We start from the raw sequence: 15,581 nt of genomic DNA on the forward strand, positions 1-15,581 counted from the left end.
AAACCAAAAAATAGAATAAAACAAGCAAAACCAAAAAATAGAAGAAAATAAACAAAATCAAATTGAAATTAAATTAAATTAAATTAAATTAAATTAAACAAAACAAAACAAAACAAAATAAATATATAATAAAATAAAACAAAATAAAATAAAAAAACAAAATAAAATTAAATGAAAAAAGTAAAATTAAACAAAACAAAAGTAAAACAAATAAAGTAAAATAAAATGAAATACAGTAAAATAAAATTAAATACAATAAAATGAAATAAAACAAAATAAAATAAAATAGAAAAATTAAAAGAAATAAAGTAAAATAAATAAAATAAAATAGAATAAAATAAACAAAACCAAAAAAAAAGAATAAAATAAACAAAACCAAATAAAATGAACTTAAATAAAATAAAACAAAGCAAAATGAAATAAAGTAAAATGAAATAAAACAAAACAAGATCCACACAGGATCTCTGGAGCTCAGTCAGAGTGACCATCAGGTTCTCGGTCTCCTCGCCCCAGTTGGATGACCAGCTCTTGGAAGAGTCCTGGTTGTGCCACAGTTCTTCCATTAGAGGATTCTTGGAACCTTCAGTGCAGCTGAGGTTTTATTGGAGCATTCCCCACATCTGTGCCTTCCAACCTGTGGACTCAAGGTGCAGAAACATCTCAGCAAAGATCCAGAGAAATGGGAGGAAGCTGAGCTAAATGTACAGTGTTTTTATGCAGAGGGTCTGAATACTTAAGTATGTTAATGTGAGTTTTGTATTTTTGATAAATTGGCAAAAATGTCTAAAATCCTGTTCTACTTTGTCATGATGACTACTGAGTGTAGATTAATGATTATATATTGATTTTTTGACTGTGGCATCAGGCTGCAATGTAGTAAACTTGAACCATCTCAGACAATTGAGCTAAATTTACAGCGTTTTTGTAAAGTCTTATGTGTCTTATGTATGTCTTGTGTAAAATCATTATCTGGTACTGAGTGTAGAACAATTAAGGGTGCATATCGTCGGCCTCACAGCATAATTGCCTAATTGATATTTCAAAGTTTTCAGAAAAATAAGGAAGAGCGAATCAGCAGCTTTAGAGTAGATTTAGCACATATCACAATTTAGCCCAAAAATGACTTCAGCAATTATGCTATGAGACTGACAATAAACTGTTCCCCAGCACAGTGTGTCGGCCAGGGGTGCCCAAACTGTGGCTGGCGGTCCATTTTTATTTGGTCTGTATTCTAAAACTGAAATGAAATATCACCAGCATTACAACATGGAGCTGGGGCCTCACTGACACGAGGCAGCGCTGCTGTGGTCATTCTGTAAACACTTTGACAAGGGTTTGTTTTTTTGGCACAGCTGTTTTTATGATTTAACAACAACATATTTGGTGAACATACTGACAACAAAAATAGTAAAGCACATTACTAAAGCACAGTAACACATTGTTATTATTAACATTAATAACATTATTAGTTTGTTGGCTGGTTGATTCATCTGTTCATGTAAGGTATTCACACTTTGTGTATTTCTTTGTTTAATTTTTTTCAATTTCATCCAATTTAAAAAAAAATTTAATCCTATAATTATTATTTTTTTGTCTGTTTTTAATTGTATTATTAAAATTATTATCATGATTATTGTTGTCTGTATAAACCCCCCATATAATGACCATAACACTCTATTGCAGTGTTAGTCGACTCCGCTCAACCAAAGAGCCAAATTGTTGAAAAATACCATCGCAAGAGCCACAGTCTAAGTGGTGAAAAGTGGAGAAAATGGGTTAAAGTGGCATTAAAAATGAGCAAAACAAAAGTGGCAAAAATGGGCAAAAGGGAGCAAAATAGGCATAAAGTGGCTAAAACTGGGTGAAAAGTGGCGACAATGGGGAGAAAAAGAGGGAAAGGGGCATAAATTGGAAAAATGGGTGATAAGTGACAAAAAATAAGTTATGGGGGGAAAAAATGGTCCAAAAGCAGCAAAAAGTTGCGAAAAATGAGTGAAAAGTGACTAAAATGGGCAAAAAGCAGCAATGAGTGGCAATAATGCGGGTAAAAATAGGAAAAAGTGGCAAAAAAAATAGCAAAATGAAGTATAAATGGGTAAAAAGTGGCACAAAATGATGAAAAGGGCAACAAAGACTGATAAAAGTGGCACAAAATGGTGAAAAAGAGCAACCAAGACAGATACAAGTGGCACAAAATGGTTAAAAGGGCAATGAAGACAGAAAAAAGTGGCACAAAATGGTGAAAAAGGGCAGCGAAGACAGACAAAAGTGGCACAAAATGGTGAAAAAGGGCAACCATGACAGAAAAAAGTGGCACAAAATGGTTAAAAGGGCAGTGAAGACAGATACAAGTGGCACAAAATGGTGAAAAGGGCAGTGAAGACAGTCAGAAGTGGCACAAAATGGTGAAAAAGGGCAGCGAAGACAGATAAAAGTGGCACAAAATGGTGACAAAGGGCAACCAAGACAGATACAAGTGGCACAAAATGGTGAAAAAGGGCAACTGAGACAGATAAAAGTGGCACAAAATGGTGAAAAAGGGCAACCAAGACAGACAAAAGTGGCACAAAATGGTGAAAAAGGGCAACCAAGACAGACAAAAGTGGCACAAAATGGTGAAAAAGAGCAACCAAGACAGACAAAAGTGGCTCAAAATGGTGAGAAAAGGCAGCAAAGACTGATAAAAGTGGCACAAAATGGTGAAAAAGAGCAACCAAGACAGATACAAGTGGCACAAAATGGTTAAAAGGGCAATGAAGACAGAAAAAAGTGGCACAAAATGGTTAAAAGGGCAGTGAAGACAGATACAAGTGGCACAAAATGGTGAAAAGGGCAGTGAAGACAGTCAGAAGTGGCACAAAATGGTGAAAAAGGGCAGCGAAGACAGATAAAAGTGGCACAAAATGGTGACAAAGGGCAATCAAGACAAATAAAAGTAGAAAAAAATGGTGAAAAAGGGCAACTGAGACAGATAAAAGTGGCACAAAATGGTGAAAAAGGGCAACCAAGACAGACAAAAGTGGCACAAAATGGTGAAAAAGAGCAACCAAGACAGACAAAAGTGGCACAAAATGGTGAAAAAGAGCAACCAAGACAGACAAAAGTGGCTCAAAATGGTGAGAAAAGGCAGCAAAGACTGATAAAAGTGGCACAAAATGGTGAAAAAGAGCAACCAAGACAGATACAAGTGGCACAAAATGGTTAAAAGGGCAATGAAGACAGAAAAAAGTGGCACAAAATGGTGAAAAAGGGCAGCGAAGACAGACAAAAGTGGCACAAAATGGTGAAAAAGAGCAACCAAGACAGAAAAAAGTGGCACAAAATGGTGAAAAAGAGCAACAGAGACAGATAAAAGTGGCACAAAATGGTGAAAAAGGGGCTGATGAGCCATCAGCGTCCTCCTCTGCTTCGTGGACTGTCGGTTTCATCTGGTCCTGTGGGGGCCTTCCCCAAAACCTTAAACATGACTGGCTGTTTGCCTTACTGGTTATTCATGAAAAAGTTGTGATGGGTGTTCATTTTTTCTAGCATGTTTATGTACTTATATCTATCCTATCTAGCCTACACTGGATTGGTTTTAGTAGTTCTAATACACTAAAGGTGATGTGTATCCTATAGTCTTCCTTAAATTTTTCTCTCTTTGTCCTTTAGTGAAAAAATGGAAACCCCTCATGTGGGAATACATACAAAAAGAAAATTGCCATCATTGCATTTAAATTACAGCTATGAAGACCTACCAGTCTCAAAAAATTAGAATAGCATGATAAAGTTCAATATTTTTGTCACTTGTTTCTTAAAGTGAAACCCATGTATTATATAGACTCATTACACAGAGTGAAGTATTTCAAGGCTTGTTTTCTTGAAATGTTGATGATTATGGCTTACAGATAATGAAAACCCAAAATTCAGTGTCTCAAAAAATTAGAATATTCCATAAGATCAATAAAAAAATGATGTTTTAAACAGAAATGTCAGGCTTCTGAAAAGTATGTTCATTTCTATGCCTTCAGTACTTGGTTGGGCCTCCTTTTGCATGAATTACTGCATCAATGCGGCCATCAATGCCAAAGGTACCAAAAGCTGCTTCAATGACCATGGTGTTACTGAGCTTGATTCTGACCTGAACCCCATAGAGAATCTATGGAAGATGAGAGACACCAGACCCAACAATGCAGATGACCTGAAGGCTGCTATCAAAGCAACCTGGGCTTCATTACACCTGAGCAGTGCCACAGGCTGATCGCCTCCATGCCACGCCGCATTGATGCAGTAATTCATGCAAAAGGAGGCCCAACCAAGTACTGAAGGCATAGAAATGAACATACTTCTCAGAAGCCTGACATTTCTGTTTAAAATATCTTTTTTTTTTTTAATTGATCTTATGTAATATTCTAATTTTCTGAGACACTGAATTTTGGGTTTTCATTATCTGTAAGCCATAATCATCAAGATTTCAAGAAAACAAGGCTTGAAATACTTCACTCTGTGTAATGAGTCTATATAATATATGGGTTTGACTTTCAGAAACAAGTGACAAAAATATTGAACTTTATCATGATATTCTAATTTTTTGAGATGCACTAGTACAAGTGATATTTTTTGGGGGGGGGGGGCTTCACTGCACGTCTTGAGCCAATGGTAAATCTGCAGACAAAAGGGGTGACAAGGTTAAACCTTGCTGTATAATTGACAAGAAAGCGCATCATGATTACCGCCTGCCGGGTTATTCTGAGACACTGGAAGACATTTAAGGTCCAACAAGTGAAGGAATGGGTCAGTGCAATGACTGAAACTGCATCTTACGAATGCATGCTTGGGTAGGCTAAATGATCACTGGGGGGAGGGGCGATCCCTTGGTACAGCTTGCTGGTCTCCTGTCATGAAGGGTCTTGCAATTTTAGAAAATCCCTGTAACTTGATTATGGTTAGTGTTACGGTATATATATATATATATATATATATATATATATATATATATATATAGTTATATGTTATATAGTTATAAGTTATATGTTCTCTGGATTAAGGAGATGACATCTGCCTCTGGCATGTATGTAAAAGATCTGTCTTGAAACATAGTATTCTGCATCATGTACCGTGCGTGCAAAAAGTTCAATAAAAAAACTTGAATTCCAGAAAAAGAAAGGGCATCATGGTTTAAATTCAGGGTGCATTAGTTATCCTAAATATTGGGTTGCTAATTTTAATGCATTATTGAGCTATGCAAACATGTTATAATCTTCACCTTCCTAGTGAGTTAGTTTTCCTGAATAAACAAAATATATAACCAACCATCCAGACCCCTAGTAGCCTCCTGAGTGCAGGATCCAAAGCTAAGGCGCCAGCCTGCATCTGTCCACGAGAGTTCAGGGGACAGCAGGTCCTAACTGAGCTGCTGTGGCTCCAGCATTGCCACAAGATGGCGCTGTAACACCACCAAGACAGAGAGGGCTGCTTCCAGTGATGGCTGGCTGGTTACCTTTTTGTTGCTTTTGTGCTCGCTGCTCTGCCAGATGTTAGTCAACTCCAACTTTTGGCAGAGAACCCCTGCTTCAGCTTTCAAGAACCAATCACAGCACCTTTGAGTTTTAAAAGTATTGATTCACCTCTCAGGAAAAGAGCTGGACAAAAAACTGAAGTGGTCTCTAATGATCACATTTACAAATATTTCTCACCATCCCAAATCTCAGGTCAGGTCCTCTCCAAGCACGACAACTCTAGGCTTCAGTTGTTGCTCTAACAGTAGAGACAGATATTTTTAAATCTCTGTCAGTGTTAATTATGACAGCTATTTTTAAGTTTTAGTCTGAGTCTTTACATGTCTTAGTTTTAGCCAGATTTGTCATTTCTACCATTATAGTCATAGTCCATAAAAAAACCTCACACTTTAGTTCAAGCATTTATTCTTGGTCTTAATCTGGTACCAAACCATGGTACTGTGTTCTCTGCACTCTGCCAAACCTGGGGTCCCTGCTTTCTACAGCTGAGAGGAAGAGACACAGATGTGTTTTATTTTGAAAGATGTGACAGATTTTCAATGTCCGACAAAAACCAAATTACATTTTACTCTAGTTTAAGTCATCTTGACAAAAACTAAACTTAGTAATGAGTCATCAAAGATCTATTTTGGCTAATCTTAGTCTAGTTTTTCTCATGGAAAAAGGGCCGTAGACGAAATTAACATTGATCTCTGTACCACCTGAGGTAACTGGAAGCGATCAGACCCCCATAACAGTAATGGGAGCAAGAAACATTTCCTCCAGTCATGGTAGAAGGACCTGCTTTTGTACTTTTGTGCTACACAGGCATGACAGATTAAAAAATATATATATATTTTCTTACCACAGAGAAAAACAGACTCCACTGAGTTTTAGTCTACAGGGTAGAAAGACATCTCCTAAACTTGTTTATACTACTGAATTTAGATGTTTTAGTTCAAAAACTGGATGATTGTATCAGCTTTTCCTAAAAAAAAACAAACAAAAAAAAAAAAAAAACATTTCAAATATTTGAGGTTTTAATTACTTAAATTCTTCACAATAAACAAAACATTTCATTCACAACAAACAATAAATTAAAATAAAAATATATATCAAAAAAAGAAATGGGAAAACAAAGTGGCAATATGAAACACCAAATTCTAAAATGCACTGCATTTCAGACACCAGTGTTAAACAATGTCAAAAAACACACAAGCAAAAAAGAAGAAGACGGCTGGATGTAGCTCAGCTCAGGTCACTGACAGCATGGAGACCCAGGGTTACTACTTTGTTACAGACCACCAACCAGCATGTGATTCCTACTCCACCTGAAAGACAGAACAGCTCTGTCAATGTGAGTCAACAGTGGCTGCATGTCTGACTCAGCACAAAAATACTTCTGATAAACAGAAAAAACAGTTTATTATGGATGCATTTATCTTCTACTTGTTTAAAAAATACTAAACCCCACATGAACAATGACACTACAGGGGATTTTTGATCTACATTATAATCTATTATATATAAAACAGACTAACTACCTGCCACTCCTGTTGGAAAGGCCACCAGTCGCTCCACAGGAGCAATCCATCGACTTGGAACCACCGTAACTGGATCAGAGTAATACTTCCATATCAAGGAGATCATCAGAGCAGCCTGTCACATAAATATTTAGACATTTAATGGAGTTTCTTTGTAAGCTTGTAATTTTACTGGCAACATGAGCTGCTTTTCTTTTACACCTTGAACTGTATGAATAAAGTGCAGACTCATATTAACTGGATGTTTCATAAAAACACGTAGAAAGCTGGAAATAGCTTGATAAACAGTCCTCCACCTACCTGTAGAATATAAAAGACAATGTTCACAACCCATTTCATTTTGGCTTGTTGTGCTGTTCTGGATTTCACTGTAAAAGCAAGAAAATACAGAACTTTAAGACTTAACATGATGTTGTGCAAGTTGGAGCCCACTTTAATACTACAGCTTAGGCTCTTGGCATTTTTATCAAACTGCATATTAAAAAACGTAAACTTCATATAAATCACACTGGGCTAATCTTTGTAACTGAATTGTGTTTGTTGACATAAAATAAGGTGTAAACCTACAGGGACATCTATCACAGAAACCCTGTTCTTTGTTGTTTGTTATATTTTTGGTCAAACTCTTGATAAAACTGCGCTGCTGTTCCTGAACCTCAGATTCCCACTCCTCTTGTGTTGCACCTCAGCACCGTGTCACACTGTCTTTATATATTTCAATCAAATTCTGAACTTCTGTGTCTCTTACCGTGTGTTTTCAGCTTGTCTGTCATCTTGTTGATCTTGCGCTCCAATCTGGCGTATCTAGCAAACTCATCCATCATGCTGATCGAAGACTGTTCCTTCTTCATCTCTTGGATTTCAGTCCTCATCTCGCTCTCCTGCTCTGCATCCTTCTGTATCATCTTTGACAGCTTGAAAAAAAGACAAGGCTTTTGTTATGTTCACACCAGTCTTTTTCCTCTTGTCTTACTGAGGGAGGAGGGACAAATGCCTGTGAGATGTTGTTTTACTGGAATGAAGTTGAAAGTCATTCATGTGGAGTGTAATAGACAGTAGTCATGTATCTATTGTTTACCAAGTAATCAGCAACTGAATAATTTTACTGTGACAGCCTTCAGGGACCTTTGGACAACTTTCAAAATAAAATACCATATTATCCTACAGCTACAGTTATACAACAGCTGATGTCAGTATTGATCTAACAGAGGTTCTCAACCTTTTCAGCTCGCGACTCCTAATCTAAAGGTGCCAGAGAGCGGGGACCCCCACTGGACCTGAAGGTGGCTGAACACAGCCATGAACATTCAAGAATAGCCATGTGGAGACAAGGCTGATCATTAGGGGGGATAAAGGGGAGGTTTCTGACCCCCACCCAAACTGGGGGCCAGAAAAGTCATGGTCCAGTGTAAAGTTAAGCCATGGCATTTTATATTTAACCTAAATAATAGCCACTTTGATCAAAGAAACACATTTTAATTCATTTATGTAGTAAGTAGTCCTCTGTATAGTCTTTTGTTAAAGATAGAATTAAAATACGTTAAAAATAACTATAATGGGTTAATAATGGCAAAAATGGTGGGAAAGGTGGTGATATTAGATTTTAAAAGTAGCAGAAATGGGTTAGAAATGCCAAAAATTACATAAAAGTGGCAAAAAAAATTACCAAAAATGGGTTAAAGTGGCAAAAATGTGAATATTAAGTGGTAAAAGGAGATTCAAAAGAGGCTGACATGGCATTTAAAGTGATAAAAAATAGGTGGAAATTTGGTGAAATGGGAGGAAAATTGATATAAACTGGCAAAAAGGGGTTTGCAGAGGCAGAAAAAAAGTCAGAAACTGGAAAAAATGGGCATATCAAATTGTGAAATGTTACTTACAAAGTGGTAAAAGGGGTTAATAATGGCAATAATGAGTCAACAGAGCCAACAATAGGCAGAGAGTGGTAAGATTTGGTTTAGAAGTGGCAAAAAAAAGGCAGAAAAAAAGTGGTGGACAGGGTTTAAAATTGGCAAAACATGGGTTTTAAGATGTAAAAATATATTACAACTGGTGGGACAAGTGATAAAAATAGATTAATATATGCAAAATTGGTGTAAAGTGGCAACAGTGTGATTCAAAAATGTTCTTAGTTTATTTTAGGCATCTGGAGACCCCCCTCTCGGTGTCTCGCGACCCCCAATGGGGCCCCGACCCCAACGATGAGAACCCCTGCCTTAGAAAACAAGTAAACCCATATTCATATGACAGGGGAAAAGAAATTACACCTTTCTGGAATACATGTAAAACAAACCAAACAAGGATTTAAGCTTCATAGCTGATAGTGCAACCTCAATCCCAAAAAAGCTGGGGCAATGTGAAAAATGTAATTAAAAGCAGAAACCACACAAAAAAACATATCAGGTGTTGAAACTGAGACATTTTGCCATCAAATTCAAAATATGAGTTCATTTTGAATTTGATGGCAGCATCACTTCTCAAAAAAGCAGGGACAGGGCCATGTTTACACTGTGTGTGAGTAGTTTCAGGAAGTGTTCCTGAGCCCATGCAGTGATTTCCAGTTCGGAATCATGTTTGTTTTTAATGCAAAGATTGGGAGCCTTCAGCCTTGCCCCTTGTACAAAGACATTTCTCCATATTCTCCAAATGTTTTGATATTACGGACTGTAATTGTTCCTCAACACATGGTTTGTTGAGGAACATTCTTCTGAAATCCCTCCATATTTTTAGATGCAGTTTTTTGCAGATTGGCAAACATCTTACCCATCATTACTCCTGAGGCACTCTGCCTCTCTAAAAGGCTCCTTTTATACCCAGCCATGTCACTGACCTGTTGATATTATTAGTTGCAAAATGCTCCTCCAACTGTTTTTCCATTGGTACCACTTACTTTTCCAGTCTTTTGTAACCCTGTCCCTACTTTCTTGAGATGTGTTGCTGCCATCCAATCAAAAAGAGCTAAATGTTTTCCTGAAATGGTCAAATGTCTGAGTTCAACATCTGATATGTTGTGTTCTACTGTGAGTGTAATATGGGTTCATGAAATCTGCACATCACTGCATTCTGTTCTCTTTGACAAAGCGTCCCAACTTTTTTGGAACTGGAGTTGTAGGCCTATTATTGGCTAAGAAGTGACTTGATGTTGTCTGCCCAAACAAACAGGTGATCAGACGTAAGTCAAACGCCATGCTAACGTGGAGCGCTTTGGCTAGTCTATCTGTACTGAAAACTAACATGGCGACCTGCTCAACAGCAGTTTGGCGTGTTATCAGCCTTCAGGCTGGGGATATCTGCTAAAGAACCGAACTGTAAATAATCACACAAAGTGACTTTTTAGTGCAGACGTTCAATCAAACAGTTAAATAATGATCAGCAGTACAATATGGCAGTGAATACCGCCTTTCCAACCATGTAAATAAACGGATTCCGACTCTGTTGAGCTTGAGTACTGAGTCCAGGTTTTAACATGTACTCTACCGTAGTTATGTTGGTGTGAGAACTACAGCACTAAAATACGTACCCCTGTCTGTAGGTACTCTCTTTGAAACCCCACCCTCTGAAGCTGAACAGCTTCGTTGTGTAAGCTAGCTGGCTAAGGGCTAACCCACTAGCCTTATGTTTCAGCCTCCTTTCCTTACCTTACAGCTACACGGAGATGCGACAGTGACACCAAGCAACAACACTGACACCTGGAGAATGGACCTTCAAATCAGAAAATACAGGTACCCTTACTTACGAAAGAAGATATAGTCGGCAGAAGTGTTTTCATTAGATTGCAAAGGAAAACCGAGCCCAGAACAAGGAACCACGCACAGCCCGACGCCATGTTTGCTCCTTCCCCGTTCAGCCCCCTTGTAGCAGCCAACTCTCTGCAGCTGCGCCAGCAGCAGGATCTCCAGTCTCTAAATAATAATGCATTACAATAACATGCCTTTGAGTTAAAGTGGTAAATTAGAGACCACAGTTATAAAATAACATGCTCCGTGTGCAGTGCAAATGAACGCATTCCGGGCAATGTTTGTGATGAGTTGTGTTGCGAAGTTATTTCAAGATTCCTTTCGAGGATTGACCAAATTGGCTGTAAACAAAAGCACTGGAAGACCCGTCTTTGACTGATGCTTGGAAACTCAGTTAAAATAACTATTAAAAACCACACAGGAAAACGTCTCTAGATAAGTCCTTGTGCAATTAATTCATGAAGGTCTACCTTTTATTAAGAAATAAAATGTGAAAGTACATTATTTCCCAAATACATTGGAGCAGCCTGTGGTGTTTAAATAAGCTTTTGCGCTGACTGATTGGCGTACTCGCTGCCCACACAGGTAAGATGTTTTGGTTCAAAATTACTTTGCTTGGAGCTCGACGCCAATCACTGAGCAAAGGGGCGGGTAGAAACTCCTCCTGGTAGGTTGGTAGGACAGGGATAAAATATTCTCAACATTGGATCCAATCCGGTTTGAGCGAGTTCTAGTAGTGGTTAGACGTTCACGTAGAGCCTCTCAGTGTTCCTGAGGTGTGGGCTGAGGTGTGCAGCTGTTTCGTGTACTTTCCTTAACTGTGAGAGTTTGCTTCATCCTTTAACTTTTGCCCAACAAACCCAACAACAATGGGAAAGAAGAAGGTAAGTTTAAATGTGTGTATGGAGTGGAATGCAGAAGTGTATTTATTTATTGGCTTTTTAACTCTGTTGTGTTTTTTCAACGTACCACCCTGACATCTACAGTTATTTATATTTTTCTTTATTCATGCATAGTCAAAGCTCTCTACAGAGCGTGCTGTGAACTGACTGGCCAGTTTTGCAGGGCTCAGGTCTGGTGTGTCCCCTGGTGATACACTGGCGCCTTTTTACTCTACCCCACGCTGCTACTTGCAGATTGACCTAACAAGTTTCACATAGTACGGTCTGGTTTGGAGCTGCTTTATAGTTTTTAACATGTATGAATTCTCTATCTGAGGATATTTTTTAAATTAGTTGTCACTGACAACATTGAGGTGTAGCCTAACCATTGTTGATTAAAAACATGAAATATTAAGGAAGTATTTAGCGTAATGCCTGGATATACAGAGAGGACTGGCTACTCTTTAAGCATCCCTTTGTTTTCTGGATAAGACTTGTTGTTTGGTCGTTTGCTGTCCGCATACATTTTCACCTGTTGTCTGAATGTAGTCTATTTTAGGGCTGGTAAATGGCACCCTTATGATAGCTTAGGTATTTATCACAATGCAGGGAAGCTGACAAATACTATTTTCATTTGGCCCAGCACCTTAATAATCCAAATAAAGGGTCTTTCTGGGGTCTTGGTCACGTTTGAACACGGACCAGATTCACTACAATGGAGATGGAAGCGCACGAGGACAAGGAGCGACACTTCCCTCCTCTTTATGCAGCCTACAACAACATGCTCCTAAAAACAGTCATGTCCACAGAAACATTTACAGACGAGGCTTGGTGGGATTAACCCACTACTGGCTGGACACTTTGTCCATTTAGAAATATGTCGTTTTTATTTTCGTTGCTTTAATGTTGTATAATTTTCTTTTTGACTCAAGGGGAGGGAGAGGTGCCCATCCCCCCTTTGCATTACACACCCACTTCAGCTCACACATGAATGGTTGTTTATACTGCTTTATTAATTTAGTTCTTCTTCTCTTTTTTCTTTTATAGTCCGTCACTGATGCAGATGCGATCTCAGAGGTCAGTATTCCAGTTTCTACACTCAAACTAACTTTAAACAGAAGTGGACACCGAAATGAACATTTTGTTCTTCTGTGTGTGAAGACAAAGAAATGGCCTTTGTTGGTATTAGATGGGCTGTTTCAGGTTGTACTGCCTCCTAGTGAAATAATGAAAGATAAAAAGTCGACTTTTAAAAACACATAAGTCAGTAACTTAGTCTTAAAGTAGGGGTTATGATCAAACGTTCCTCTGTTTGCTTTATAGAGTCGCATAGCCTGTAGGGGGCGCTGGTAAACAACCAGATCACATTTCTGCGTTATTTATTACAAACAGTTTCAAATGACAAATACAAATTAAAAATGCAAATATAAAATAAATAATAATTATTAATAATAGTATTAATAAAGAATAAGTAGAAATGATAATAAAATAATAACAAATAATTAAAATGCACATTATTAAAAATCATTTTTTGTGGCTATGAGGGTCTGTTGTTGAATGTTAAGACTACTGTATGAGGAAATTGCAACACTTGTAAATAACTTAAACTTTGTGTGTTTTTCAGCCTGTAAGAAAGTCACCAAGGTTCAACAGTGTAAGTTCAACAAAGTCCTGCAGGGTTTCCATGACAGCATATCCCACAATTTCTCCTTATTTTTGTTAGTGATGCATGGCACATAATATCATTATTGCTTGTGTTGCAGAAACCAGCGCAAAAGGAGAAAAGAGCAAAAAAGGAAGAAAAAAAGCCTGTAAATAATGGCACTCTTAATTCAAATACATAGTTTTATTCTCTATTGCATATTTTTCACAGTGCACCTTATGCTGCTTTCTGTCTTTTTGCTGTTTAGGAGCCAGTTGTGAGCCAAGAGCCAGAAGAAGAAGAAGTCAACACAGAGGAGAAGGAAGAACAACCTCAGGCAGAGGAAGCAGAGGCCGTTACAGAAAATGGAGAAAACGGAGAAAATGGGGAGGCCAACGCCGAGGAGGAGGTAGAGCAAGTGCCACGTTCTTGGCGGTTTTCTCGTAAAATGTGCTTTTTCCTGCAGTGTTCACAATGAGCAAATAATGACGTATTTTTCTTCATCTTCAGCCGGCTGCAGAAAACGAGGCCGAAGAAAAGGATGGCGAGGCTGAAGAGGAGGAGGAGAATTCAGCAGAGTAGCTGTGATGCCTTAAACTGACTTACTAGAGCCCAGTGTACCTCTTTTGTCATTTGATGCAGAGATTATTTTTTATCAGATATTTTCATATGGTCATGTTTTTAGGGATTCAAAAAAAATGCAATTAAAAAGACAACTTTCATTCGACTTCATGGGTTCTGTGAAGGGAAAGAGCAACTGTGGTGCTTTTATATTTTACTTGTGTATTATCTCTCTTGCTTCTTATTTTGCCTTTCTCTCTAAATCCTTATTTCTGTTATATCATGACTTTCATTTTTATCTCAGGAAGACTTTTCCTGGGATGTTCCACACAGGGTTTGGGATATTTTAACCTGGACTCTTAAAGACGGTGTGTTTTAAAAGTGAACTGGATAATCAAAACCTTAGCAGTGATCTGTGCGTACTAATTTTTCTGCAGTGTTTGGTTGAATGATGTTCACTCTAGCTTGTGTGCATTTAATGGCTTTATGCAGTCAGTGATTTTCCATTTCTCAGCTGGGATCCACTCAGAATGTTTGGAATTTATCTTATTGTCATCATTGTTACGGTGAACCTTAACCTCAAGTCAACAGAATTTGCAACAAATTTTGGTTGTATTCAATGTTTTGTAAACTTTTTCTAAAAATGTAACATTTCTTCCTTTAAAAAAATAAAAAAAATGTTTTCATTGTTATAAATTGTGTTACATGCCAATTAAAGTGGATATTCTCTTAAATGTACAGCTGTCTGTGATTAGTCGTCTTCCTTTACTTAAAATTCACATTTTCTTAAATACACTGGCCCCCTTGGTCAGATAATACAACAGAAAACCTCAACGCTCAGGCTGTATGACATTTTAGTCGTGTAAGCAGTCAACTGCCTTCTTGATCCAGTCTATTTGTTGTCTGTGGAAGCTCAGAGGAAAATTCTAGGTATGAAATAAATGTGGAGACAGAAAAAAGCCTTTGTGATATCAAACTTACAATTAATGATGTGTAATCCAGTGCTAATATTGATGTCTCAGAGATTACACTCTTTCTTAACAACCTTTTGACTTTTTTTTACACTTCATGAGTTAAGGGGATTTTTTTCAAACAATTAGCTCATAAGTCAGGAAAAAAGGATCAACTTGTTGACGAGGGAAGCAGTAGATTAAAAAGAAAACAGTTTAAAACAAATGAGGGATCACCAGAATATCCTCGTCTAGGTCTTTTAAGATCATCAGTTAACTAAATGTCATTTGGTCAAAGTTCAGCTAAAATTAAATAAATTGCAGTGAGCCTTCCTGAGGTCAATAATACAGACTTAATTTAGTGATATTCAAATAAAACTTTTCTTGATTATTGCAAATATTTGAATAAATACAGTCCATTTAGAAAGTAATTTAGTTAGTATAGTATAGACTGTGTTGCTGTGGCGGAGCGTGCCCCATCAGACTCTCTTCACTTTTTAAAATTTTCCTATGTTGCAGCGTAATTCTACAGTTGAAAAAAATATTAATCTACACTTTTTAGAAATTCGTGCAAATGTATACAAAAATACAAAACTCAGATATCACACTGACATAAGTATTTGGACCGTTTGCAAAACTACTGTAAATGCAGCTCAGGTTCCTCCTATTTCGCTGGATCTTTGGATCTTCTACCTGTGCTAAATTAAACTGATTGGGCATGACTTGGAAAGGCACACAGCTTTCTATAGAAGGACTCACAGCTGACAGTGATATCAGAGCAGACCAAGC

General features: G+C 37.6%; 2 protein-coding genes across 3 annotated transcripts; one reads left to right on the forward strand and one right to left on the reverse strand.

Moving 5' to 3' along the window:
* Positions 1 to 6,505: 6,505 nt before the first annotated feature.
* get1 (guided entry of tail-anchored proteins factor 1) lies at positions 6,506 to 10,910 on the reverse strand. Of its 2 annotated transcripts, none has more exons than XM_041802268.1 (5): positions 10,754 to 10,881; positions 7,770 to 7,935; positions 7,322 to 7,389; positions 7,022 to 7,136; positions 6,506 to 6,808 (listed from the first exon to the last, which is right to left on the reverse strand). In XM_041802268.1, exons 2-5 carry the CDS (start codon positions 7,924 to 7,926, stop codon positions 6,726 to 6,728), a joined length of 423 nt encoding a protein of 140 aa, XP_041658202.1. In that variant the 5' UTR covers positions 7,927 to 7,935; positions 10,754 to 10,881; the 3' UTR covers positions 6,506 to 6,725. The 2 variants fall into 2 exon arrangements, with proteins under 2 accessions (XP_041658202.1, XP_041658193.1); XM_041802259.1 differs by having other exon boundaries at positions 6,509 to 6,808; positions 10,758 to 10,910.
* A 554-nt stretch (positions 10,911 to 11,464) lies between these two features.
* Positions 11,465 to 14,580, forward strand: LOC121519366 (non-histone chromosomal protein HMG-14-like). Its single transcript, XM_041802273.1, has 6 exons — positions 11,465 to 11,642; positions 12,687 to 12,716; positions 13,264 to 13,293; positions 13,403 to 13,450; positions 13,550 to 13,690; positions 13,792 to 14,580. The coding sequence occupies exons 1-6, from the start codon at positions 11,628 to 11,630 to the stop codon at positions 13,861 to 13,863; spliced, it is 336 nt and encodes a 111-aa protein (XP_041658207.1). The 5' UTR covers positions 11,465 to 11,627; the 3' UTR covers positions 13,864 to 14,580.
* Positions 14,581 to 15,581: the final 1,001 nt, after the last annotated feature.

The sequence above is a fragment of the Cheilinus undulatus genome, linkage group 2 (genome assembly GCF_018320785.1).
Source record: "Cheilinus undulatus linkage group 2, ASM1832078v1, whole genome shotgun sequence".
NCBI lineage: Eukaryota > Metazoa > Chordata > Actinopteri > Labriformes > Labridae > Cheilinus > Cheilinus undulatus.